The 27,394-nt window shown below is 48.4% G+C and overlaps 2 protein-coding genes and 2 long non-coding RNA genes across 6 annotated transcripts in view; 2 read left to right on the top strand and 2 right to left on the bottom strand.

Moving 5' to 3' along the window:
* KIAA1328 overlaps window positions 1-19,286 on the bottom strand; it is a 234,468-nt gene extending 215,182 nt beyond the window's left edge. Inside the window, exon 1 of the mRNA XM_082241971.1 lies at window positions 18,971-19,286. Within this exon, the coding sequence (XP_082098097.1) occupies window positions 18,971-19,208 (238 nt within the window). The 5' untranslated portion in view covers window positions 19,209-19,286. The remainder of the gene's footprint in view (window positions 1-18,970) is intronic.
* The window catches only part of LOC309543087 (uncharacterized protein), a 142,040-nt gene continuing 123,324 nt past the window's right edge, over window positions 8,679-27,394 (top strand). Inside the window, exons 1-3 of one of the 3 annotated variants that reach the window (XR_014224501.1) lie at window positions 8,679-8,912; window positions 11,763-11,922; window positions 12,055-12,125. Coding sequence is in view for 1 of the 3 variants with exons in the window: in XM_082242329.1 (XP_082098455.1) it covers window positions 11,807-11,907; window positions 12,055-12,125 (172 nt within the window). In the remaining 2 variants the exon portion in view is untranslated. Of the gene's footprint in view, window positions 8,913-9,142; window positions 9,223-11,762; window positions 11,923-12,054; window positions 12,126-27,394 lie in introns of those variants that run through there. The other 2 variants (XM_082242329.1, XR_014224502.1) reach the window with 2 other exon arrangements.
* On the top strand, window positions 19,332-20,744 carry LOC309514263. The gene is made up of 2 exons (XR_014211846.1): window positions 19,332-19,451; window positions 20,634-20,744. It is a non-coding gene; the product is annotated as an uncharacterized lncRNA (long non-coding RNA).
* LOC309514234 overlaps window positions 21,134-27,394 on the bottom strand; it is a 9,147-nt gene continuing 2,886 nt past the window's right edge. The window contains exons 3-4 of the long non-coding RNA XR_014211824.1: window positions 27,013-27,078; window positions 21,134-21,950 (exon numbers count right to left, since the gene is read on the bottom strand). This is a non-coding gene — a long non-coding RNA (uncharacterized lncRNA). The remainder of the gene's footprint in view (window positions 21,951-27,012; window positions 27,079-27,394) is intronic.

Here is a 27,394-nt window from a genome sequence, read left to right as displayed (position 1 = left end):
TGGAGGAGAAGGCCCTGCGCAGCGGGAGCAGCTCCAGCAGCACCAAGCCGCGCCTGGAGAAGCTCACCCTGGGGGTGACCCGCATCCTAGGTAAGGTGGAGGTGGCATCCCTGGTTGCTGTGGAAACGGCCGAGCGATGGAGCCGCAAAGAGCCTTTCTTCCCTCTTGTTCATTGCATGGCGCTTCCTCCCCCCCCCTCACAACAGCCCTGTGAGGGAGGCCAGGCTGACCTATATTTTTCCTCACAACAGCCCCGTGAGGGAGGCCAGGCTGACCTATATTTTTCCTCACAACAGCCCCGTGAGGGAGGCCAGGCTGACCTATATTTTTCCTCACAACAACCCTGTGAGGTAAATTCCTATCCCCTCCCCCACCTTCCCCCACCTCCTTTCCCTCAAGACTTTCCCTTCTGGTTTTCCCTTGGCAACCCTTTCCTGCTTTGTGGGGCCCATTGCAGTAGGACCCCCTCCTAAAGTGGCTCTCTGCTATCAACCTAGCTTCCTTCCGGGCTTGAGAATCTCCCCAGCCAGTTATTTGCCTCGCAGGGTCGTTGTGATAACAAAATGTGGGAGAAGATAATGACATGCCCCATCTTGGGCTCCTCAGAGCAAAGGTGGGATATCAATGTAATGAACAAAAATGCTCCAGGGCTACTTTTTTATTGCATTTTTATTACAAGGTTACCTCCAAGGAGCCCAATATGGCATAGATGGTTCTCTCCCTCCTCATTTACCGTAATCACTGCAACCACTGTGAGATAGGTTAGACAGGCACTGACTGACACCCACCCCCTGCCTGGTCACCTAGCGAACTTCATGGCCAAGTGGGGATTCAAACTCTGGTCTCCCAAGTCTCAGCCAACATTCCAGCCACTGCACCACACTGGCTCTCCTTTGACCTTAAAGGTAAAGGTACCCCTGCCCGTATGGGCCAGTCGTGTCCGACTCTAGGGTTGTGCGCTCATCTCACTTAAGAGGCTGGGAACCAGCGCTGTCCGCAGACACTTCCGGGTCACGTGGCCAGCGTGACAAAGCTGCTCTGGCGAGCCTGCACCAGCGCAGCACACGGAAACGCCGTTTACCTTCCCGCTGTAAAGTGGTACCTATTTATCTACTTGCACTTAGGGGTGCTTTCGAACTGCTGGGTGGGCAGGAGCTGGGACCGAAAGACGGGAGCTCACCCCACCGCGGGGATTCGAACCGCCGACCATACGATCGGCAAGTCCTAGGCTCTGAGGTTTTACCCACAGCGCCACCCGCGTCCCCCCTTTGACCTTGCTATGGCATAAAATCCTGCCTGGACCGTCTCATGTTTTGGACCTGACCTTCAGAACACTTGCCCCCCAAAATAAGTTACCTTTGCTTGGAGGAAAAATACCTGCTACTTTTTCTTCTTTTTAAAGGACTGCCTTCTCCAAAGCGTACATGGCTCTTTTAATAGTGTAATCTTCTGTTTTGCCCTTGGGATATTTCTAATCTAACATCCAGGCTTTTAAGACAGAATTTCCCGTTTGATCTAGGATTTGGTTCAGGCCCCTTCAGAAACTGCCGCTCACTCATCCCTCGAAACCTTTGTGCAACCTCCGTCCCCCGTCCTGTCTGTGTTCCCTTTGATCTCAGGAGAACCAAATTTATTCTGTTTATAATTTGCCGGCTTGTTAAATGCTCCCGTGGCAGTGGTGCGGAGGAGGAAGGCCCCGCTGGATGACTGGCCCTTTCCATAAAGGAGATCTGTATTTTCGTATTAAGGCTGGAGCTAAATGATTTTAGGCATGAACCCCAGAATAGAGCACCGGAGACTGTTTTGCAGGGAGCCCAGGGGGATGAACTAAATGACCTAATAGGATTTCCCCCATCTTTTACCTTTGATGCTTCAAAGGGCTCCCTAAGGGTGGGGGCCCCTATCTGTCCTCTTCTATTTTCCATGCAGAAACCTAAGATCTGCCTACTTGATAGCTTCCAAACACCGTGTGCTGTGCAGCGACTTTCTTCCTCTAATTACATCTTCCCCAAAACCAGTGACCTCTGGGAGATTTGGAGCTGATGGAAGCTGTAATGCAGTGGTGTCATGGACCGCCTGGATGCAGAGAAGTGGTGGGAGGCACAAGCTGGGGAACCCCCAGGGGAAGAAGGCTCTTGCAATCCGAATCAAAGAAAAGCCTTCAACGACTAGGACCCAAATTATCTCAGGGCCTTCCTGATTCCTAGTTCTTCAAGCACTGAGAATCTCTGGTGGTTCCCAGCACCCACCCCCCCCAGTTTCATCTAGTCTTCACTTGGGATGTACCCTTTAGTGTGACAAGCCAAGCCCTGTGGAACTCCCTGCTACTAGAGGTTTGTCCTTCAGAGATCTTTGGAAAGCTTTGTTTGGTTGTACGTTTACAAACTCAGTTAGAGGTGTGAGCTTGCTTTTGTTGTGTAATGTTACTGATATTAGGTGTAATTTGAGACAAACATATGCCTATCAACAGAAAGAAAGCTTTCTCTTTTCTGATGTTACATATTTGTTAGAGTTCAAAATCCCTCTTCGCAACAACAGGTCATGGAGAACTGTAGAATAATAGCCAATGCTCCTGAAAAGAAGCATGCATGCAGTTTCTGGCAATATTCCCAAAAATTATTTTTATACTATACTATACTATACTGAAATGTTTAAATTTTTTTTTCTGCCACACTTGCCATTCTCCCCTGCCACCCCCTTTGAGAAACACTACTCTCGGGGGTGTGGGCATGTCCCCACCAATTATTCTCCCTCTGTTAAATTGGGCCCGTAATGATGAACTGAAGAATCAGGGGAAACTCACCTGCTGTTGGGTCCTGCTCTGAAGAGCACCCTCCGTGTGTGCGACGCACCCTTCCTCTCGATGCTGCCGCTCCGATAGCTGTTAGTTTAGGAGGCACGAGTTTTCAGGGCATGTAATCCAGGGCAGCAGAGAACCGGACATAGCGATGACATCAGGCAGCAGGCAGGCAGCTCAAGAAGAAAAGCGATGCAAACCTGGAAAGAGCTGGCTCCGCGGATGCAAAGTTATAGATGCAGCAGGGCAAGGGGTCAGTCTTGACATAGGCCGACAAGAATGCTGAGGGGGAGAGATGATAGGGCTCTCAGACAACAGCTGGATACTGCAGGCCTGTTTCTGTCCATCGGGGCCAAGCAAAGTATAGGAGAAAGACAAATGTTGGAAGTGATATAACAGACAAGAGGGCCAGCTGCACATCAAGGCTTGTTTGTTTATTAAATTTGTACACTGCCCTACACCCATAGGTCTCAGAGTGGATCACATAAAACTACAGTATGAAAATCACAAAATGCAAGTTAAAAATAAAAACAAGAACAAGAACAAACTAATAATACCCCCCCCCCTTGTTTGCAGGCTAGCACACTCCACAAAGGAAGGATGCACTTCAGATGTTGGGAAATGATTGTAGTTTAATGGTAGAACATCTGCATTGCACGCAGAAAGTCCCAGGTTCAATCTCCATCATTTGCAGGTAGAGAGCTTCCCTACCTGAAACCCTGGAGAGCATCTGAACCCTGGAGACAATGGTGAACTAGGTGGCCCAACAGTCTGGTTGAGCATAAGGCAGTTTCCTATGTCTCAGCGTTGCAGTACTCCAACTCCCATTTCTGCACATATAGAATCCTAGCTGCTATTGTTACATACAGAAACAACTTTAACTAATTATAACTGACCGCAGGTCACCACAGCCAAAAACTGCAGTATCTAGCTCACCTTGCAATGATAAACACTAAATTGAGACAAGACAATTTAAGGAAAATTCACCAGAAACTATTCACTTTGGTTGTTGTTAGTGGCTGTGGACATGCCATAACATTACAGCACATGACCCCCCCCCCAAGAATCATGGGAACTGCGGTTTACCTCTAAACACAGTGCTATAGGTCCCAGTGCAACACATGACTGGCTTATCCTAGAGATCACTGCGTGCAAAAACTTGCGGTGCCAGAAGATGTTGAGCCTAATATTTACCCTGGAATCCCAACCACCTTTGCCCAGGACAATGTACGACACCCTGGACTCAGTCATTCAAACAGTTATGTTGAGACTCAGTTAAATTGTCCTATGCCCTAGGGCCCCTCTTTTCAAGTTTATCTAAATTGTGGGGCACCAATTAGTGGAACAGTGTGATAGATGGGTTGGAATTAGGTGGAACGAAGGAAGATTCAGGTTTAAATTGCTATAAAGGCTGATCATTAGATCCATACATATCACGTAGCTTGATATTGTGCATGAGCTTTTACACACTTTATGCTGTGGTGCGAAAGGCATTATAACGAGGCTTGGGCACAAAACCCAATCCTAGCTGTAAGACCTGTTCTTCCTCCGATGTTGAGGTGCGGGATGAGTTGTAGACTATTAATATCTCTTCCTTTGCAGGGAACATCTGCCCCCTTGAAAAGCGTGTTTATCGTTTCCGAATCTGTTTCTGGAGTAAAGGACGTAAAGTGGAATATCGTTCATCTATGGCCGACTGCGATGTGATGCTAAGAGTCACTAGCAGACCTGGTTACGTTAAAAGACCTGGGTCTAGAGTCAGGCTAGTTACTTATCCAGACCCCATGGCGAGTTCTGTTTGCTGAGTTGCTCTTCAGATGCCCTTCTGTCCAAAGGGGCTCCAAGTGAGCTAACCAACCAGCGGGCCATTTCCCCTCTTGCAGGATGGCTTTCTTCTTAAAGAAGAAGAAAAGTTCATCAAAAGTTTATCCAGTTAATTTACAAGAGAGTGTCGCCCAGGACCCTGCTGCCCAAAGAACATACCAACTCTTGCCTGGTGAAGCCTCCTCAAGCACGTGCAGAGGCCTGGAGGAAGAACAAAGTCCAGCCAGTTGTTTTCCCTGAGTTACTACAGCACCAGGCCAGTACAGTTCAGCGGGTCAGTAGCAGACCAGACGAAAAGCATTCTGGGCCAGTGTTCCCAGGTGAGTAGGCAGACCCAGATCCCTTTCGGGTTCCTCTTTTCAAGGCCTGCATCATACGAGGCTGGTGTCTCTCTTGGTTTCCTTTTATCTCTGGGCACAAGCCCCACCCACCCAGGCCCTAAGGAAGTCAGATTATCCTCTACCAGGGCCAGGGCCTTCTCAGTGATTGCTCCAACCTGGTGGAATGCTCTGTCGCATGAGGCCAGGGCCCTGCAGGATTTAACCTCCTTCCGCAGGGCCTGTAAGACAGAGCTGTTCTGCCTTGCTTTCAATTTGAACTGATCTTTTATTCCCTTTCCTTCCCTCCCTCTCCCCTTTTTATGAAGATTACCCACTCTGGGATCCCACACCTAATTCTCCCCTGGTCTCCTCACTGGCCCAAGTAGGACTAATTTAGCCAGCTAGCCCTGGTGATCATCTAATCTTTATTGGATGGATTTTCCCCCAAATTGATTTTTGAATTCTGAATTTATTGTTATTCATGTTTCATACTGTATTTTATGCTTTTTTGTTGTTGCATCAATTAAGTGTTTTAATTTTGTTGTTAGCCGCCTGAGCCCGGTTTTCTGAACCAGGAAGGGCGGGGTATAAATAAAAATTTATTTATTTATTTATTGTTGTTATTATTATTATTATTATTATAGCATGTCCATGGCTACAGCCTGCACCAAAAAAATCATGCAACCACTGTTGCGTGGGGCCACAATGGCGCAAAAATGTGGTTACAAAGCACAGATCCACATGGATCCTCAGGATTTTTGCATTGGGCTACTCCAATCTCACCGTCAAATCACATGTCTGCGGCCACAGCATGAACCACAAAAATCATATATCCACTGTTTCGTTCAGAACATTTTTTTTTTCTTGTTTTCCTCTAAAAACTAGGCACGTCTTATGGAGCGAAAGATACCGTTTTAGTTTGGCGTTTGTGTTCCCTTTTAATAAGAATAATAAGTGCTGGGGAGGCCAGAGATTCACACTGTGGCCCAAAATAACAAGGTGGAGCCAGTAGTCTTCCCAGAGCTGGGACAGCGCCAGACCAGCACCCTTCAGCCGGTCAACAGAAAGCCAGACTCCAGGCAGCAGCAGCACTTGCCCCTGCTGAAAAAGAAGAGCCCTGAGGATTCTGGGCCAGCGTTCCCAGGTGAGTAGGCAGAACCAGATCCCTTTCGGGTTCCCCTTGGCAAGGCCTGCGTCATACAAGGCTGGGGTCTCTCTTGGTTTCCTTGATCTCTGGGCACAAGTCCCACCCACCGCAACCCTCCTTTTTAAAGAGACTTGTAACATGGAGCAGGGACTTCTGGGTGGCTGCCCCTCTTCTGCATTGCTGAGGATTGGACTAGGTGGCCCTGCAGGTCCCTTCAGATGCTACAGTTCTATGATCCCTGTTCAGATACGGCATGCATGTGCTCATCGCAACAGTCAAGAAGCCCCCTGACAAATTCGAAAATGGGATAGAGGCAATTTATGCAGAACAAAAAGCAAAATTGATAGTTAATAATGTGGTGTCAGAAGAGTTTAAAATTGAAAAAGGAACACGACAAGGTTGCCCTATATCCCCTTTGTTATTTGTTTCAGTCCTGGAGGTGCTCTTGAACATGATCAGGGAGGACCGGTTGGTGGAAGGAATACAGGTCGGAGTGAAACAATACAAACTTAAAGCTTTTGTAGATGACCTGGTTTTAACATTACAGGAGCCGGAATCTAATACGAAAAGAGTTTTGGAATTGATTCAGGAGTTTGGTCGGGTGGCGGGATTCAAATTGAATAAGCAAAAAACTAAGGTTTTGGAGAAAAATTTGACACCTTTGGAATCAGAAAGGTTTCAGAGAGAGACAGACTTAAATGTGGTTAAAAAAGTGAAATACCTAGGGGTTAACTTGACTGCGAAAAATCTGAACTTATTTAAAGATAATTATGAAAAATGTTGGTTAGAAGTTAAGAAGGACTTAGAAATTTGGTCAAGATTGAAACTTTCCTTGTTGGGACGAATTGCAGCTATAAAAATGAATGTATTGCCAAAGATGTTATTTTTGTTTCAAACCCTACAGATTGTGGACAGAGTGGAATGTTTTGGAAAGTGGCAGAAAGATATCTCGAGGTTTGTCTGGCAGGGCAAAAAGCCCAGAATAAAATTTAAAATTCTAACTGATGCAAAGGAAAGAGGGGGATTTGCCCTGCAAGATTTAAGGTTATATTATGAAGCTGCAACTTTCTGCTGGATGAAGGATTGGTTTCTCTTAGAAAACACTGATGTCCTAGATCTGGAAGGGTTCAACAATGCTTTTGGGTGGCATGCATATTTGTGGTACGACAAGGTAAAAGTTCATAAAGTGTTCAAAAACCATATTGTCAGGAAAGCAATATTTACTGTCTGGACAAAGTATAAAGACTTATTAGAAAATAAGACCCCAAGATGGTTATCACCAATGGAGGCTAAGGCCCGGAAAAGACTCAATATGGAGGCCAGTTGGCCGAAATATTGGGAAATAATAGAAAAAAATGGAGACAACTGGAGGTTGCAGAGTTTGGAGAAATTGAAGAATAAGGTGCGAGATTGGTTACATTACGCTCAAATCAAAGAGGTCTTTAATTCGGACAAAAAAATAGGATTCCAGGTGGAAAAATCGAAATTAGAAACAGAATTGTTAGAACCTAAGATAAAGGTACTTTCTAGAATGTATAATTTGCTGCTTAAATGGAACACTTAGGATGAGACTGTTAAATCAGCCATGATAAAATGGGCTCAGGATATTGGGTACAACATTATGTTTGAAGACTGGGAAAGGTTATGGACCACCGGTATGAAATTCACGGCATGCAATGCCTTGAAGGAAAATATTATGAAAATGATTTACAGGTGGTACATGACCCCAGTCAAACTTGCAAAAATATATCACCTAGCTGATAACAAATGTTGGAAATGTAAGGTGGCTGAAGGGACATTCTTTCACCTCTGGTGGACCTGTCCAAGAGTGAAGGCCTTCTGGGAAATGATTTACAATGAGTTAAAAAAGGTATTTAAGTATACCTTCACCAAGAAACCAGAGGCCTTCCTCTTGGGCATTGTAGGCCAGAAAGTGTTAAAGAAGGATAGAACTTTTTTTATGTACGCAACAACAGCAGCAAGAATACTTCTCGCAAAATACTGGAAGACACAAGATTTGCCCACACTGGAAGACTGGCAGGCGCAATTGATGGACTATATGGAACTGGCCGAAATGACTGGCAGAATCCGAGATCTGGGAGAAGAAACAATGGAAGAGGATTGGAAAAAGTTTAAAGATTATTTACAAAAACAATACAAATTGTATGAGTGTTAAAAAATTGTACGATTCAGGGAAAAATGGTTCCAGCAATTCATTTGAAAGAATTAGAAAGTTAGGTGATATGTAAGAAAAGGTTGAAACTTAAAATAATGTTATGTTCAACTCAAGCTATAACCAATTGTTAAAAAAATTATTTTAAGATTAGAAGTATAACATCTGAGAGGTATAAAATAAGAGCCGAAATAAGTTAATAATTTGCTGGCACTTTTATTGTGGAGAATGCAGGGTAAGGAGATGTGAGGAAGTCCAGTTAAGTGTACAATACAATATTATGAATAGTTGTGTTTTTCTCTTTTTCTTTTTCTTTTCTTTTCCTTTCTTTCTTTTATCTCTATGTTGATATGTGATTTTCTATTTTATGTTTGAAATTTGAATAAAATATTTTATAAAAAAAGAAGCCCCCTGACAAAGAACTAGCCCTGTTTTTTCGTGTATAAGATGAGGTATTTGTGGAGTATGGTGGTTAAAGGGTTAACCCCTAGTGGTGTCCTGTATCTGGGGCTGGAGCTTCGTTCAGGAAGCTGCGTCAGTTCTTTGTCTGTGAGTTACTTTCAGTTTTTGCGCTGAGAGATGCTGAGACACAGAGCGTGTTTTGTTCTCCGGCACAGAGAATGCCTCCAAGTTCTGATGGATTTATTGCTTGTAAGTAAACGCTGTTAAAGAGAGAACAGCTTGTGGACTCTTCCTTACTCTTTCTCACACGGAGGCAACACTGCGACTCTGCATACTGCTTAAGGTAGCTCCTGACTAAAGCCTGCGCTGAGAAACACAGCAGAAGTTTTGCACAGAGGGAGTGTACTGGACATGCAGTTATTCGCAGGTTATGGGAAGCAACGTTTCTTTTGCCGGGTGTGAGAAGAGACCACAAGGAAAGAAGGGAGCAGTCCTGAGTTCGCCGGTGAAGCAGGAGCTTGCAGCAGACTGCATCTTCAGGGGACCGGCTGGCAGAAGCGTGAGTAAAGCTTATAAGCTCCGGGGGAAGATGGCGCAGGCTCAAGAGGCTTTTAACGTGCCCTTTGGGAAGCTAACTGGCCCTAACTGGGATGAGTGGTCCGTCAGAATGAAGTACTGGCTGCTGGGAGAACAACTGGGAGAACAACTCTGGTCTTGCATGCATCCCCCACTACCTCAAGCTGCTGAGAAAGCTAGTGAGGCTGTGCTGGTCCCGAAGGGGTTACCGTGTGCCATGGTCCGAGTCCAGTCCTGGGTCGAGGGTCTGGAGGCTGTCTGTCAAGGGCGAAGCGGGGTCCAAGGCAAGGAGCCGGGCATGGTCAGGAACTCCGGAAGAGCAGGTCAGAGTGCTGGCAGCAACAGGTTTCCAGCGATGTTGCTCCCACAACTTGGGACTGGGCTGACTGGCCTTTATCTCCTCTGGGGCCTAGGGCGGTCCCGGCCCACAGGTGACTTGCCTCTCCTGGCCTTAAGGTGAGCACTCCTCCTGAGAGAACTTAGTTCCCTCTATCTCTCTGCCCTGAGCCTCTGCAGCTCAGGAGAGGCTGGAGGGTTACTGGACCCAGAGGCAACCTCACCTTCCCCTGACTGGGCTGGGAGAGGAGCACCTGCAGGCAATGGGTCCTCAATCACCTCCAGAGCCAGAGTGGATTCATCTGGTGTCTGCTTCTGAGGATCCGGCACAGATGCGGGCCCTTCAGATTCAAGCCCCTGCCCTGGCTCAGCCGGCCCTGAAGACGGGGACTCCTGTGCAGGCTGGGATTCCTCCGGTTCAGCCTCTGAATCAGATTCCCAGGCCATCACAGAGGCAGACGTGGCTGCAGCTCTGGAAAAGGAGCAGTGGGTGCTGCGCATACTAAAAGCAAGCGTGGATGCTTGGCTTTTGCCTCATGTAGAGGGCATTAAGGAGTCCCGGGTCGCTTGGCAGGCACTGGAGAAGGCGTTTGTAGCCACAGTGGGAGCCAAAGACCGAGAGGGAACTGTGAGCCCAGTGGGGGCTGAAAGGAGCCCAGTGAGGGCTGAAGGCAACGTTCCTGGAAGCTGTTCCTATGCTTCACCACATCTGTGCGATGAACAGGGAGAGAGGCAGAGAGCTGGGAGGAAAGCAGTGGCAAGCTGTTCCTCAGGAAGCTGGGCACCCAGGAGTGGGGGTGCAGACAGAAGCTGTAAGAGCTCTGTGAAAGCCAAAGTCTCCAAGAGTTGTTTTCGCCGTGAGAGCTGTTCTGCAGGGGCTCAGGAATGCAAGGTCAGCCGGCAGAGAAAGCAAATAAGCGAAGGTTCTCAGACAGCGAAGCATGAGAACACTGGCAGAGGCCCTAGTGGGGGCGGAAGTGTTTCCATGGCAATGTTGGAATGTCAACAATCAGCCACTCTCTCTTTTATCACAATGGAGCGACTCACACTCTAGTGCCATCTGGTGGGCTTCTTTGAAATTGCAAGTCTGAAAAGTGGACGATATGTGTCATTGGCTGATGGATCGAAGAGACAGTTAACTGAGACTGGCATGTTGTATTGTTCTTTTCTAGATCATGAAGTCCAAGCTTTTGTGGTTCCTGAGATCGCCAACTGTCTTTTAAGTGTGTCCGCTCTTGTAGCAGTGTAAAGTTTGCAAATAACGTGTTCTTTTTTCAGGGATGGGAAGAAGCTATACAGTACTGAGTGCAAAGATAGGCTGTTCATGATGGAGATGCCTATTGCTAATGTTGCTGTTGTGAACCCCCTGAAGAGGCACAAGTGCAATGCGCAAATGTGCCACCACACAATGGTTGCGTACATTTTTGGCACAGGAGATTTTCCCACACAGGGTGGTCCTACGTTAACAAGGCCCCAAAGAATACTGAGGGGTGTAAGTTTAAGGGATGTGACAAGTTCTTAGATTGCAGAGCCTGTAAACAATCTAAGGTAACCACATGCACATATCCTAGATCCACTAGAAAGAGCAGCAGGCCCTTTGAGCTAGTCCATGCAGATTTGTGTGGCCCCATGCAGGTAGTGTCTTTGGGTGGATCCAAACACGTTCTGTTGCTGATCGATGATTTTTCGAAAAACTCATGGATTTTTACGATCCGACACAAGAGTGAGGCTGCTGCATTGATTAAAGATTGGATCACAGCAGTAGATAAGATTTTCCACGAGAATGGTGTCCTTTCAAAGTGATAGAGGCTCCTCTTATACATGGGTAGTGCTGAGGGGGGACGGGCAGTTGGTTGTAGCCATCAGGAGGAGATTTCCAGCAGTGATTTCTTTGCTGTGGAAAGGGCTGTTGTTGATTGGCTGCTGCTGCGGCAATCGGGCAGACGATAGGTGACTTGGTTGATGCGTGCAATTTGATTAATGGCTACCCCCCCCAAAAAAAAAAAAAGCTCAACTCTGGGGCAATCGCCTCCCAAAAAAGCTTAACAAGTCTTGGCAATCTCTCCCCATTTTCTAAATACTGAGTACCCAACCGTCTTATACACGGGGACATGTTATACACGGAAAAATGCGGTACCTTTCCCTCTTGTCCGCCTCATTTACTCCTCTCTGTCTCTCTTTCTCAAGAGCTCTCAGATGAAAACTTCAGGGAATTGTTGACAGGTAAGAAGATGCTGGAAGGAAGAACATTCAGAGAAACTTTGGAGATGATGGATGAGAGGGAAATTCTGGATACCATCCTCCAACGCCCCCATCCACTTCACTTCTCCAGGTGTGTGTGATGCAGGTTGGTTGATTGAACTCATGAGCTTTCATGATTTCTATGGTGTAGACAGTGTATACAAAAGGATTTAGGCAGATTCCTGTTCTTCCCATGTTTATTGGTGGCTATGTATTGTTTGTTTTTCTGATTTTTCAGGAAGACTTTGAGTGATGCCTGGAGCAGATCCATAAGAGAGGAAACGAAGACAGGATTTTGGGTGTTTTCCGGTACTTTGCATATATAAGTGTGATTGTATAGCCTTGTTTTGAATAAAGTCATTCAACTTGTGAATTGGTCTGTGTGTGTACTATAGACTTCGTAGATGGCACTGTGTAGCCACGGACAACTATGACATTTCTGATTAGTATCAAAGTTTTGCAGATACATTGGTACAAATAAAGAAATACACAATTTTTTGTCAGCATTGAAAAGTAAAGATACAGAAGGTAACAGATACAAAATACAGATACAGTAATACAGATACGTGAAATTTCAGTAAAAACTTAGGGACACAGTACAAGTGTATAGGTGCAACGATGCAACAAATGTTATGTCAGCAGACGAACCTTGAGGGAATTTTTTGAGGGACTTTATAACTCACTTTATGATCGTTTATTATTCTTATAACAGAACCATAGAATAATCTACCAACTAAACCTGGGGTCGGCAAACTTTTCCGCCGGCGGGCCAGATCGCCCACGTGATCATGCACACTTGTGCACATGTGCCCACCGCTCTTTCCCTGCTGGCTTTCGGAGCCACAGCAGGGGGGGGAGAGTTTGCAGCTTCCTATTGGCTGCAGGAGCTTCCTGCAGCCAATAGGAAGCTGTGGCTGCGTCCTGGAAGTCAGTCCCTATGCGGAGGAACTGGAGCAGCATGGCGGTTTAGCTCCGTGCAGGGACTGACAGAGCGGGCGGCAATGGCTTCCTATCCTGCAGTCAATAGGAAGCCATTGCTGCCCGCTCAGTCAGTCCTCGTGCCTAGCTAAACCGGACCTACGGCCAATTTTCAAACAGGCACGTGCCTACATACGCCGCCCTGACACCAAGGAAAGAGCAATTGGGATGGCTTGCTTCACGGAGGTGAGAGTCGGAAACGGGGAATGCATGCAGGCGCTCCTGCTTTGAAACAACTGCACCCAGGCAGGCAAGGAAAGCAGAGGGTGTAAGAAGGTCTCCTGCGCCACCATTGATGGCTGGCAGGCCTGCACTCTGCCTAGGGCAGCAATTTCTACAGGCCTTAGATAACAGCTGAGGGCAGTGTGCATTAACTAACTCCTTGCGCTTTGCTCCCCCTTTCTTCCCGCCCGGGGGGCCCTGCCCTCTGCCTGCCCCTCAGAGCCAGCATGGCACACGGGGCTGGGCTTTAGTGGCCGCAGCCTCTTCTCATCCTCACCTGCTTTCCAGCGGCCTCTACAACAGCCTTTCTCAATCTGTGGGTCCCCAGATGTCGCTGGACTACAACTCCCATCACCTCTAGCTAGCAAGGCCAGAGCTCAGGGATGATGGGAGTTGTAGTCCAACAAAATCTGGGGATCCACAGGTTGAGAACCGCTGCCCTACCAGCTGCCCAAGGGAGGAGACCAGCAGCAGTGACCACGGAGATGCCATGGAGGGGCAACGAGAGGCCCCCTCACAGCCTCCACTGTCATTGGGGACAAGCACTCATCCTCCTCCCCAAGCTCGGTGGCGGTAGCTCTGGCAGGGAAAACAGGGACATTCCGGGATTAAATCAGAAGCCGGTTGGCTTTCATAATAGCGGGGCTATCCCTAGAAAATCAGGACAAACTTGGAGGGTATGGGGTAGTGAACTTTGATTTTCATGGCACTTTCTTTGGCCTTGCACCCCATCAAGTGTTTTCTTTCTCAGCTCCTTTTTCACTGGGAGATTGGCTGCCTCTGCAGCAGAGAGAACATTGTGGACACTCTCCAAGAGTGGCTGGTGGCACCCAACCCCCTGATGCAGATGGGCGGCCTGCGAGGACTAAGCCATATTCTACAGGAACCGCTGGTGGTAAGAAATTGGTGGCAAGGGGCACATTATGAAGCAGTGTACAAATTAACCTAACAACGCCTTGCCTTTCAATGAGCCAGTTGAAAGGAGATTCCCTTATTCTGCTGCAGCCTTATTCTCAGGTGCAGACCAGCATAGGCAGGAAGCTGCCTTAAAGAGAGTCAGGCCAATGATCTGGCTAGCTCAGGGTTGCCTACACTGGTCAGCAGCAGAAAGGCTAATCTGGCACCTTGGTTGCCTTTCTGTCCACTCCCATCCCCAGGTGTCAAGATACAACCAGAAACTGCCAGCCACCTTAAGGGATCTCACAGAGTTGCTGAGGAGCACCAGGCCCGAACATCGGGAGACAGCAGCCGTATTGATAGGTAATTGAAAACAAAGCTCTTAAGATGAAGGGGGGGTTTTAGGGCAGAAGTGGGATTTCAGCTAAAAAAACCTGGAGGCTGAGAGGCAGGGATGCAACTCCTGACTGTCCAAAGAAGAGCGCTAAAGGGAGGCTGCACCCAGAAAGTAGCTTTACTCTGCCTCTCTCCATCAGGCTTGGGGGCGCCTGACAGACCCTAGAAAGGACTGCTGCTGCTGCCACTGTCACCCAGGACTGCCTGCCAGGAGCCTGAGGGCCCTGCCCTGCCTCTCTCCACCTGGCTTGGGGGGACCTCACAGGCCCTCGAAAGGACTGCTGCTGCTGCCACCCAGGACTGCCTGCCAGGAGCCTGAGGGCCCTGCCCTGCCTCTCTCCCCCTTTCTTGTGGGGACCTCACAGGCCCTCGAAAGGACTGCTGCTGCTGCCACCCAGGACTGCCTGCCAGGAGCCTGAGGGCCCTGCTCTGCCCTGCCTCTCTCCACCTGGCTGGGGGACGTGGCGCTGACAGGCTTCACAAGGACTGCGGCTGCTACTCGGCAGAGAGGGCTCCTCTTTTTAATAGTTTTAAATTATATTTTATCTGTGGCCTTTTAGATTGTGCTTTTTTGGTATGTTCTTTTGTTTGTGTGTTTCTTTCTCTGTTGGGGGTGGGTGGGTATTGGGTTGTGGATAGGTATAGTTTTGATCTTAAGGCGAGAGGGTCAGGGCAGCTTGGGAGTGGGCCCCAGCCAACAGAATGGCTGGGCATGTTCCACAGGGGGTGGGTTGTCCTGGGACATCCAATCTCAGTTATCACGGGCAGTAGGAGGAGTTACGCTAAGTCCAGACCATATCATTACTGAGGAGGCAGGTTTAGTTGTTGTTTGAAGACTATCCCTGCCTCCGGGTCTGGTCTTGACCAGAAGGATACTGGAATCAGCAAGCGAGACCCACATGACTTTAAGGTGCTGCTGTGCAATCTCAGGAAGATCTTGTTTGGGTCCAGCCTGCTCACGAAGGAATCGGCCTCCTCAGCTGCTCCGTGTTGACAGTGGATGGGCTTGTACGTGTTGAACCTTGCCGGAAAAGGAGAAGGTAAAGTGAGGAGCAAGAAACAGCACTTCCTGCCACCCAGAACTGCCTGCCAGGAGCCTGAGGGCCCTCATCTTGAAAAGGATGTTGGAAAAAGTTCAGAAACCAAAATTATCAAGGGGGTGGAGTAAATCCCCTATGAAGGAAGGTGGCCAAGGCTAGGACTTTTTGGTTAGGAGAAAAGGCAAGCAAGAGGCAGCACGATAGAAGTTTATGAGGTTTGGCATGGCACAGAGGAAGTGAAGGGAGTATCTCATTGGGAGATTCAGGACAGGCAAAAGAAAGGTAAATCAGGGAACTCAAAGGATCCCAAACAAGCATGGCTCTGGAACGCAAAGGCCATCCTGACGCAGAGGACTTTAGGCTCCTAGCCCTGTCTGTCAAATTGTCCATCTGGTAACTATAAAAATTGGCGATAAAAAAAATGCTGCACACGGCAGGGATGGAAGGTGAGCGATGGAAGGGTGGAGGTGTCTCCAGGCCTGACTCCTGGCTTGTTATCTGCCGGCCGTGGGACCGGAGGCCTCCGTCAGGAATCCCGCTAGATGGGTTCAGGGACAGAAGGGGGTCTGCTTGGGATGGAGCAGATCCCTAATTCAATCCCTGGATGACCTGCTAAATTATTATTATTACCCTTTGCAAGGCTTTCTTGGCACAGAGCTGCAGAAGAGATATCACACCACAGCATGATAATATCCTAAACTCATGTTGCATGGTGTATCTGAGGGAAGAATCATGCTTCAGTGTCTGAGTGTGTGTGTTGGATGCAGAGTTCACTCCCTGGGGATCTCCAAGTGGGGCTGAGAACAGCTGCTGCCCTCCAAATCCTGGAGAGCCAGTGTCTAAATGCCTCTCTGGGAAAGTGGGAGTGATGCAGAACAGAGCAAAGGAATGGAAGGATTCGTTCAGAGGGGAGAGCATTTATGTCACATGCAAATCCCCACTGGTATCTTCAAGGAGGGCTGGGAGAGACCCCCCCCCCCCGCTATGCCACCTGAAGCTCTGAAGAGCAGCAGCCAGTCAGTGTAGAGGTTGTGTGGCATAGTGGTAAGAGCAGTGTTTCTCAAACTTGGGTCCAGACAACAGCTGGGGACCCAAGTTTGAGACACACTGGATTAGAATGTCGGTCTGGGGCCTGGGACACCTGGGTTCAAATTCCCGTTTGGCCATGAAGCTCACTGGGTGACCGTGGGCCAATCACTCACTCTGCTGCCTGACCTCCTTTGCAGGGCTTTTGTGAAGGCAGAATGGGCAGGAGCAGCAGACCCTAGAAAAAGGGACGGGCCATTTGTCGTTCTCTCACCTTAGCCTGGGGGCTGATGCCGTAGCTAGTGAAGGCATACTGCCAATGGGGCAGTCCCAGGTGGTGATCAGGCACCAGGTGAAAACGTTCCTCTTCAACCAAGCCTTTGGCTGATTGATCGCCAATACCTTTCTAAATGTGCCGGGTGAGGGGGATGTTTGCTTTTCTTCTTGTTTTTATTATGCATATACAGATACAGTAATTTTATGTAGTGAACCGCCCTGAGATCTGTGGATGAAGGGCGGTATACAAATTTTAATAATAATATTAACAACAACAACAGCAACAAAGCATAGCTTGCTCTTCAGGAAAACCTCATCACAGGCCATCATAGATGACAGCCTTTGTCAACCTGGTGCCCTCCAGATGTTCTGGACTACAAAGCTCATCACTCTCAGCCAGCACAACGGTCTGGTGCTAGGAACAGTAGTCCAAAACATCTCCCACAAAGACAAAAGCTAACTGGGGTTTGCAGATGGGGCTGATTTGTGCAGGCAGCTCCTGGGCTTCTGGTATCACACAACATACCCTGCTTGGTGTTCTTGTACACAAGGCAGACCTTCCCATTCCCTCCGCATGGGTCCAGCTCAAACACCAGGCTCCGTGAGTCCAAGTGAGGTTTCTCCAGCTGACCCCCCTTACCTTTGGGGAGAAAGAAAAGGCTGAGCGAGGCAGGCAGGCATTCTCATCGGGTGCAGGGCACGGAATACTGAAACCAGGCAGAGCTTGAGAAGCTGGGCGTCGGTGGGGCTTGTGTATAAGGTCACGGATACTTTTGGTGGGGTAGCAGGGGAGGTGGAGAGGAGAACCGAGGTCTCCCATGGACAAAGGGGTGAGGTGGGGCAGTACCTTCATCATCATTGGTGTCCTCCAAGTCAGCCAGCGTGGGGGCATTGGGCAAGGCATAGATGGGTGATGCTCTGACTTGGTTTAACTAGGAGATGCTGTTGATGGTCATGCAGCCAAGGGGCATCAGGTTGTCTGGAAGAAAGGCAGCCATTACTAAGTTGCTGGCATGGATGCCACAATTCTGTAGGTGCACAGAAGGCTCACAGAACATGGTGCCCTTTGAAGAATCTCAGCTTGCTTTTTACTCACATTCTTCATGAACTAAAATCCATTCACTTATCTTCTGCCAATACGTTTAAAATTAAACTTTTGAAATACATTTTAGCTTCTTGCGCCCACATACTCTCATCTACCAGGTTCAGATTAGAGATCTCACTTTTGGAGCCTTAAAGATGTTAGAATCATAGAACTGCAGAGTTGGGAGGAATCCTAAGGGTCATCTAGCCCAGCCCCCTGAAATGCAGGAAAATGAAGGTGGCCCTTATAAGGATCAAACTTGCAACCCTGGCATTATCAGCACCACGCTCTAACCAACCATGGTAACTAGTGCAGGATGGCCGCCTTTTGTAGAACTGCGATACGAGGTCTCCAAGATCCAACTCACTTTGCCTCTGGGAGCCTGGAGGTCTGAGCCTCCATTTCTAGCTTGATACAGAAGTAGGACAATTTCCTGCTGCGAGTGGGACGCCTAATTCTGGTGCCAAGGATGGAAAGGACGCTAGGAGGGAGTGGCGAACAGGCTATGGGTCTGTTTTGCAGGGTCACGAGACATGGGGTCCCTTGGTGAAGGGGAGAGGCTATGGAGACAGACGATATCATAAACAGGACACGTCCCCCAAGACATACAGGCACCTCAAGGGCCGTGTCTTCCCCATGCATAAACAGGACACCTCAAGGGCCATGCAATATATGTCTCCCACCCACCACCAGCCCCGTCTTCCCCATGCCGGCAGCCACCAAAGTTTCCAAAACTTCCACCAAAGGGAACCACAAAGAAAAGCTGAAATCAGCTGCAGCAGCTCAGAGTTGACGGGGGAAGCCGGGAAGCCCCGAGTTCAAGTCTCCCTTCAGCGGGACTATTAGGGTTGCTACGCTGTGAGACTTCGAGGGAGCTATGGGGGAATTTAACATACTAGCATTAGTACTGGAACACGAAGCCGCCCTGTTCAGCCCTCTCTCTCTCCCTCCAGCGACGCTCCCCGGCCCCTCACAACAGCCCTGCAGAGTAGGGCGAGGGGCGAGAGAGAGCGAGGCTGGCAGGCCCAGGTCCCCCCGCCCTGGGAGTGGGGGCTTCCCCGTGACCCCCGGGCCTGGCTCCGCACTCGGCGGGGCTCCTTTCCTGAGGCAACGGAGGCGGCTCTCTGCACAGGCTCAGGAACCACGGCAGCCTTTGCCACCGTTCATCATCGGCCCGCCCTCAAATTAGCCCCCCCCCCCGCGAGCCCCTCCTGAGGTAAAAAGACGGTCGTTACTCCAACGAGCAGCCACGTCCGCCGCCTTGAAGCAACCGCCAACCCCAACGTCTCTCCGCCCAGCCACGCCCCCGCGCCCGACTCTCGGCTCCCATTGGCTGACGGGGACCGGGGTTTGCCCAGATACGGAGTCGGAGGAGCCGGCCAATGGGGAGGACTCAGAACGGGCGGGGGGGAGAAAGGGAGGAGGGGCCGACTCTCCCATTGCCTTCTGGGACTCGTAGTGCCTGCTCTCCATTCCTCCCCCCCTACAGAACGGCCATCGAAAGGAACTGAATGAAACGGAGGACTGCGATTCCCGAAAGCCACCGCGGCGGGGCTTCTGAGCTACGGATCGTGAGAGGAGTCAAAAAACGGCCAGGGGCTGATGCGGGAGGGAGGAGGAAGAGGATGGAGGAGAAGGCCCTGCGCAGCGGGAGCAGCTCCAGCAGCACCAAGCCCCACCTGGAGAAGCTCACCCTGGGGGTGACCCGCATCCTAGGTAAGGTGGAGGTGGCATGCCTGGTTGCCATGGAAACGGCCGAGGGATGGAGCCACAAAGAGTCTTCTTCCCTCTCTTGCTCATTGCATGGCGCTTCCTCCCCCCTCAGAACAGCCCTGTGAGGGAGGCCAGGCTGAGAGGCAGGGACTGCCTGCCCAGCACCCCAAATTTCTAAATTCCTTTTTATCTCTTTCCAGGTTTCCTCATAATTACCTTTAAATATATTAACATTATTAGTTGTCAACCTATTCCCAAATATTTAACCTTTTTATGCATATTTATCTGTTTCATCTGTTCTAACTCCTTTTTATCCTGCTCCATAACAGTTTTCACTAACGGCTGGGTCTTGTTTTTATTCAGTTTAAAACCCGATACCTGTCCAAATTCCTGTTTTTCCCCTAATACTTTCGGTAATGATTTTTTACAATCTTCAACCATTATTGCAAGGTCGTCCGCAAATGCTTTCAATTTATATGCTTTATTTCCTACTTTTATTCCTCTTGTGGTTTCTTTTGCTCTTATATTCCTCATTGGGACCTCTAGCACTAAAATAAACAATAATGGTGACAAGGGGCAACCTTATCTTGTTCTTTTCAAGATCTTACATTTCTCAGTAATAACATAGTCCACAATTAATCTTGCTTGTTGTTCTGAATAGATAGCATTTATTCCTCTTCTAAATGTCTCCCCAAACTTCATCTTTCTAGTACAGTGGTGTCCCGCAAGACAAATGCCTCGCAAGACGGAAAACCCGCTAGACGAAAGGGTTTTCTGTTTTGGAGGTGCTTCGCAAAACAAATTTCCTATGGGCTTGCTTCGCAAGACGAAAATGTCTTGCAAGTTCCTGCAGGGTTTTTTTCCTTTCCCCCCCTTTTTCCCAAGCCGCTAAGCCGCTTATCAGCTGATCCTAAGCCGCTTAACAGCTGATCCGCTAAGCCGCTTATCAGCTGATCCGCTAAGCCGCTTATCAGCTGATCCACTAAGCCGCTAATAGCACTAAGCCGCTAATGGGCTTGCTTCGCAAGACAAAAAAACCGCAAGACAAAGAGACTCGCGGAACAGATTCTTTTCGTCTTGCGAGGCACCACTGTATCTTATTCATAAATGCCTAAGAGATATTATCAAATGCCTTTCAGTGTCAATGAACATCAAGGACTCTTGTTTTTCATTTCTCACTTCCAGGTACTCTATAACATCAATTATATTCCTTATGTTGTCCTTCATCTGAAGTCCTGGAAGAAATCCTGCTTGATCATGATGTACTATTTCTAATAAATTCATTCTCTTTGCAAATATTTTGTAATCGTTGTTTAATAACAAGATCTGCCTGTAGTTCCTAATCAATAATAAATCTGCCTCTTGCTTCGGGATTAATGTAATAAAAGCCTCTTTTAATGTCTCTGGTACCTTACCTATGTTTAGAATTTCATTCATTACATTTTGCTATGGTTGCACCAGAGAATTCTATGGGGGTATTTTTGTAATATTTTACTGTCAGGTATCAGGTCCTGGTGATTTCCTTGCTTTTGCTTGATTACGTGATTGCGTCCAAAATCTCCGACCAGCTCCTCCTCCTATGTTCCTAACCATTCAGACAATGTTTTAATTAAATACTCTTTTACATTCTCCTCCTCTTGCTCTGGGACTCCTCTAAAAAGTAAAATCATCTCCCACTGCTTCATTTCCTAAGCAGCTATTGCATCCCAGCTTGTTTCCTGAGTGGCACAGACAGGTATGAGGTTAAGATTAAAACTGGCCAGGAAAACGCAAGGGTGTTTCAAAGAGGAACTGTTTCAATCAATCAATCAATCAAGAGTTCTTAGAGTCCTGAATATTCTGAACCTTAATTTGCAGCAGACTGACAATGCATAGTCAAATTGACAGATATTACTGAAAATGATTGAAACATGTAGCTGTCTCAAGACTTCTGGAATGTGTCAGACCCCTTCCCAGCCCCCAATGTTTTCCCTTCCCTTTTTTTTCTTGGAGGAATTTAGGTATACTCTGTGTATGCAGGCATGTGGAAGGGATGCTACCCTTCTGAGTGTGATCAGCTCTCCATTGGATGGAGGGGACAGGGGAGAGAAAATCATCATATAAAAACAATGGCATTTGGAAAGGGAAAAGTTGAAGTGTAAAGGTTGATTCCTAGAGAGAAAGGCAGACCACACAGAAAGCAATGTCTAGAATCTTCATTAAGTTCTCTACAAGTGCTCTCAATTCAAATGGAAGCCCAGCTGCCTGGAAAGCTGCTCTTTGTGGCACCAGGAAAGCAAGAAGCACTGCTCCTGCTTGCCTGCCTTTTCTGAAGATCTTCTGGGCATGCCAATGATCGGTCTCACTGCCTTGCCGTGTTGTTTTTTAGCATGGACAGGAGATGTTGGCTGGGTACAATCTTTGGATTGATCCGACCGCCGCAGCGTCTAAAAAGCTCCTCGCTGGCCGCCACCGCAGCGCTTGAGACAGCCACATCCAAGTCACCCTGAAGGTCCAGGAGAGCTGCAATGGAAGAAGGAACATGAGAACCACAGCAGAGTCCTCCTGGATCAGGCCAATGTCCTGCGTCCTGTTCTCACAATGGACAACCAGATGCGCCAACAGGAAACGCATATGTGGGACCCAAGTGCAAGAGCCCGGTTCCCTCCTGTGGTTTCCCGCAAATGGTGCTCAGAAGCATTTCTGCCTCTCAAAGCCATCCAAGTTGGTGGCCATCGCTCCTTCCTCTTGTAAGCTGCCCTAAGAAGACAATTATGAATCACATAGCGATATTTAAAGAGATAAATTCAAAGGAGGGGCAGGGATAGGTCTGTCAGAAGCAAATGCCCCTCATGATAAGGACAGAAGGAGCTGCCTGGAACAGAGTTAGGCCCATTGAGTTGCCGAGCTCAGTATTGTTTACGTGGAAGAGGTTTCCAGGACTGGCCGTTTTTTGATGTGGAGATGAGGAGAATTGACACACACAGACACACACACCCCTACCATTGGCTCTGCTGGCTTTGGCTGATGGGAGTTGTAGTCCCAACAACATATGGAGGGGGCTGATGTACAGGACAAGAGAATTGCAAAGCAATGGGGTTGCAATGGCAAAGAAAAATAGCCTGGGAAGTGAGCTGGGCTCCCTGGGTAGCGCATGGCATTTTATGGGGTGAAATATGTTTAAAATATGTTTTTGGGTGTGAGGAATTAAAATTTGCGATTATTTTTGTGACTGAACAACATTTAGCATGGTAAGTCTATGTCTGATGAAGAAGCAGAAAAAACAGCTTTCGGAAAAACCAAAGAATTTTAACTTCTGAAGATGTAAGGTAATTACGTTAATACTGAAATAAAAATAACTAAGTTCCTAGCAATCGTTTATAATGATTTCTATGCAATTTTACACTCATTTCACTGACCAAGCAAAAGCAAATCATATGCATTTCACCCAGACAACATCTGAATTCCCAAGTCATGTTACAACGTTTTGTGGCAGCTGAGAGGCCAAAAGTGCCTTGAGTGCCAAGAAAAACAAACATGGAGTCCAGCACGCTTCCCGTTGCGCAGCTTGCAGACTGTTTGTGCCGATCCAAAAGTCCTCTGCCTCCCTGGCCGTTAGCAGAGCGATCACAGCAGTTAGAAGCAATTGCAGCATGTGGGTAATAAATTCAGAACAGACACAAGGCATTCCTTATCTTCTTAGCCTTTAATCATGTAGAAGAACAGCATAAATTAAGACCTGGTGAGAACTGACACATTCTCCCTCTCGCATAGCGTACCAGAGGGCAGACTGAAACACTCAGAGTCAAAGCACTCCCGTATGTGTTTCTAACCACGCCTCAGGAAAAAGACGTCACACAGAACTCCTTAACCCTGTGAGTTCTGAAACCAATAACACCCCCTCTCGTCTTGCATCCTGAGGGAACCTGTGAACCCCTATTTACAGACCTCTTTGAGTTCAACTCACCTCCCATTGCCTTTTGCCTCTCACTGGCATTTACCCCAGGCAATTGTTGAATCCCTTCCACACTCCCAGAATCACACTGTGCGAAACCAACCCACACACTGGTGACCTGAAACCTCTCAGGTGGAACCCCCTTTGTGGTGCGAGATGAACGCCGGAGCACGACCTCTGGCGCTCCTCCTGACCCACTGGGATCAGCAAGTGTGTCCCCAGAAAGCTCAGAAGACTCCCCCTCTGACTTGCTGCGTCTTCGGGCCTTCTGCACTTGGCTAACAGGAGATGAAGGCTCGCTCTTGGGTTCCCTCTTAACCTGTGGAGAAACCCACCCCTGTGCTTGACCATCATCAGCAACCTGGTCTTCAGCAACAGGCTCCGCCTCTGCCTCTCCTTCCTCCCTTTCTTCCTCCCTTTCCTCCCCCTCAGAATCGGACAAGCATTCTGAGAGAAAATCAGAACCAACCCTAGGCTGTGACCAACCACCCTGCTCAAAGAACTCAGCATGCTTGCTGACCAGCAGCTTGGTCTGATCACCCTCTGGGTATGCAAACTTCCACCCATTTGTTGCAGGATCATACCCACAGAAGATCATGTCCTGGTACCTAGGACCACCCTCCTTCCGTTGCGCTGTTGGTATTGGCACTGAAGCCCTGGAACCAAACGAACGGAAGAAATGCACCTGTGGCTTCCTCTTGTGCAACAGAAAATACGGTGTGTCACCTACATCGTGATTGTAGGACCTGTTAAAAACAAAGCTGGCAAATTTCCACGCCTCACTCCAAAAGCTCTGAGGCAGCCCAGAGTCACACAGTAAAACCCTGACAACTTCAGCCAGTGCTTCACTCCTGTGCTCTGCCACGCCTCTCTCTTGAGGAGACTTTGCACCCGTCACCTGGTGACGAATTCCCTTTTGCTTGAAGAACTTCAGAGCAGACCCAGTGAACTGTGACCCACGGTCGCTCCTGAACTCTTGCACTTTGGTGGAGAACCTTAGTTCCACCTCCGCAACCCAATCCTGGATAAGTTGCGCCGCCTCCCTCTGTGATCTGAGAAACACCATAAATTCTTAGAAAAATCATCTGCCATCGTTAGCAGATACCTGGCCCCACCCAGACTCTCACACTTCATGGGTCCTGTAAGGTCTGTGTGAACCAGCTCAAAAGGTTTTGTGGTTACCCTCTTTACCCCGGGAAAACTACACCTTTGAACCTTCCTGCATGCCCTGCACTCTAGGGATCCCTCACATGGTGTGATTTTACAACCCTTGGTGCAGCCGGGCAACCTCTTAACATCTTCCAAACAAGCATGAGACATTCTCTTGTGCCATATATGAACACATGAATCATGGCTGGGAACACTAGCACACTGCGCCTTTGCTTTTCCAGCATTCCCCCCACCCTCCAGAGGTGTTTCCAGAACAAAGAGATTGTTCTTGCATGCCACGTTGACAAGTTGTCTCCCCCCTCTGAAAATGGAACAGGCATCATTTTCAAAACAAATTTTGTATCCCTGCTTCACAAGAGCAGATATAGATAACAGGCAACAATTCATCTCCGGCATAATGAAGCACTCCAGCTCCGCCTGCAAAACAGAAATATAAACATCAGCAACATTATAAACTGACTTTTGTGTCCCATCAGCTAACGTAACAGTCGTTCCAGCTGAAACAGCCCTGCAATTCCGCAGCTCCCCAGCAGATGGCGTGATCAGGTGATGACTGGCACCTGAATCAACAACCCACTTCAACATCCTGTCCTTGCTGGAGTTGTTCTGTAGCGTTGCCATGGCAGCAACAAACGTCCCGCTGCCGCCCCTGTCCTTGGCAGCCTCTGAAACCGCAACTTCTTCCGTTGCTCTGAAGACTGGACTTATCTCAGCGTTCCCAGACAACTCTGCAGCCGTTATCTTCCTCTGCAGCAGATGGCTAGCCTTGAAGCCTCTAGTTCTGTCCTGTTTCCCAGGCTTCGACTTACGACGCAAACAACTCTTGGCAGCCTTTGGAAAAAGAGGCTTCTCTGAGCTTTTACTGCTCACCGCCCCGCCCCCCCTCTTCTCACAGGGCTCCCAGCAGCTTGCCTCTCTCCAAGCTCCTCACGCAAACATGTTTCAACACCTGCACAGCTTTTTGACTCTGCAAAACTGGCAGCAACAGCAGCAGTGGCAATAGTCCCTTCGTCCCCCTCAGGGGTCCCACAGCTTTTCCCAGCTGTGCACCGGCTTTCACGAATGTAATCAGTGCCATCTTGCCTCTCCTGTTCTGATGCAGCCATCTCCCGGCCCTTGCTTCCGCCCCCAGCTTTACACACTTCCTGGAGAGCTAGCCAAGCGACCTCAGGTTTCCTTGCATCCAGAACAATAGGCCTCAAATCAGCACTTACATTCTCAGCCAGAAAAGTAAGCACACGCTCCTCAGCTTCACGTTGGCTTGCAACCGCCCCAGCTGACGTAGACATCGGTTGGACCAATTCCCAGAGCTTGGCTCCAACTAGGGACAACTCTGCTAAATAACTCCACTCCAACCACGTTTGGCTGGTTAACTTCGCACATGGCAGCTTAAGCTCAAAGCCATGTTCCTGGGACTGAGCCATCTCCTTCTCCCCCGGGGTAAGCGTACTCACGACTAGCGACAGCTTCCTCCGGCTCCCGGCAGATCGGCTCTCCTCCCAGCGAGCTCCTTCCAGCCTCAAAGACACAGCTCCAGAGCTCCAGCTGGCCCCAGCAACTTTTCAGCTAGCTTGCTGGCTTCCCCCACACGTGGGACGTTCCTGCAAAGCTTCAAAGCGTTGGCAAACACCCATAACCTATGGCAGCCGAGAGGCCAAAAGTGCCTTGAGTGCCAAGAAAAACAAACATGGAGTCCAGCACGCTTCCCGTTGCGCAGCTTGCAGACTGTTTGTGCCGATCCAAAAGTCCTCTGCCTCCCTGGCCGTTAGCAGAGCGATCACAGCAGTTAGAAGCAATTGCAGCATGTGGGTAATAAATTCAGAACAGACACAAGGCATTCCTTATCTTCTTAGCCTTTAATCATGTAGAAGAACAGCATAAATTCAGACCTGGCGAGAACTGACACATTCTCCCTCTCGCATAGCGTACCAGAGGGCAGACTGAAACACTCAGAGTCAAAGCACTCCCGTATGTGTTTCTAACCACGCCTCAGGAAAAAGACGTCACACAGAACTCCTTAACCCTGTGAGTTCTGAAACCAATAACACGTTTTAGCACCCCTCACTTTCTGAATTTGAAAACTGAAAAATTCAGCACACCCTACTGTGACAATTCATTTCGCCTTGGCATTGCTAGGTAAATTAATGCCAGTTGTTAGAAAGAGAAAGAAACACTGTTTCTGTTCAAGTCCAAGTATACAGAAACAAAACTTTTGTTGTTAGGTCTAATCCAACTATATTATACTTTCCCAATGCAGTTTTTTGCCCAGCACAAACTCGTCAGATTTTCCGTCATGTCAGTGGCTGGAAGAACATGGGAATCACAATCTAGAAGGGAAAGGAGACTGCAGGGGCTGATAGTAACTAAATTGAGATAATCGGGGATTAATGAGATTGGAAAAAGCAGTCCTGTGATGAAAAGATCCCTGCAAGGAAAAGAGCCGGTTTGATCCTTACTCACCCAGATAAATGTCATCAATTTGTTTGGTGCTCACCAAGTCGGGTTTCATGTACTGTGCATTGCACGCTAGACAGATCAATAGAAAACGATCAGTTCCTGCATTTGGTACTTTGTCCAGCTTAAAGGAGCGTCTCCACCCCCATCATTCACCCGGACACTGAGGTCCAGCACCGAGGGCCTTCTGGCGGTTCCCTCACTGCGAGAAGCCAAGTTACAGGGAACCAGGCAGAGGGCCTTCTCGGTAGTGGCACCTTCCTGTGGAACACCCTCCCACCAGATGTCAAAGAGAACAACAACTACCAGGCTTTTAGAAGACATCTGAAGGCAGCCCTGTTTCGGGAAGCTTTAATGTTTGATGTATTATAGTATTTTAATATTCTTT

The sequence above is a fragment of the Podarcis vaucheri genome (assembly GCF_965113315.1).
Source record: "Podarcis vaucheri genome assembly, chromosome: 11".
Classification (NCBI taxonomy): Eukaryota; Metazoa; Chordata; class Lepidosauria; order Squamata; family Lacertidae; genus Podarcis; species Podarcis vaucheri.
Note: the sequence above shows the minus strand (reverse complement) of the source record. Positions and strands in the feature narration are given on the sequence as shown.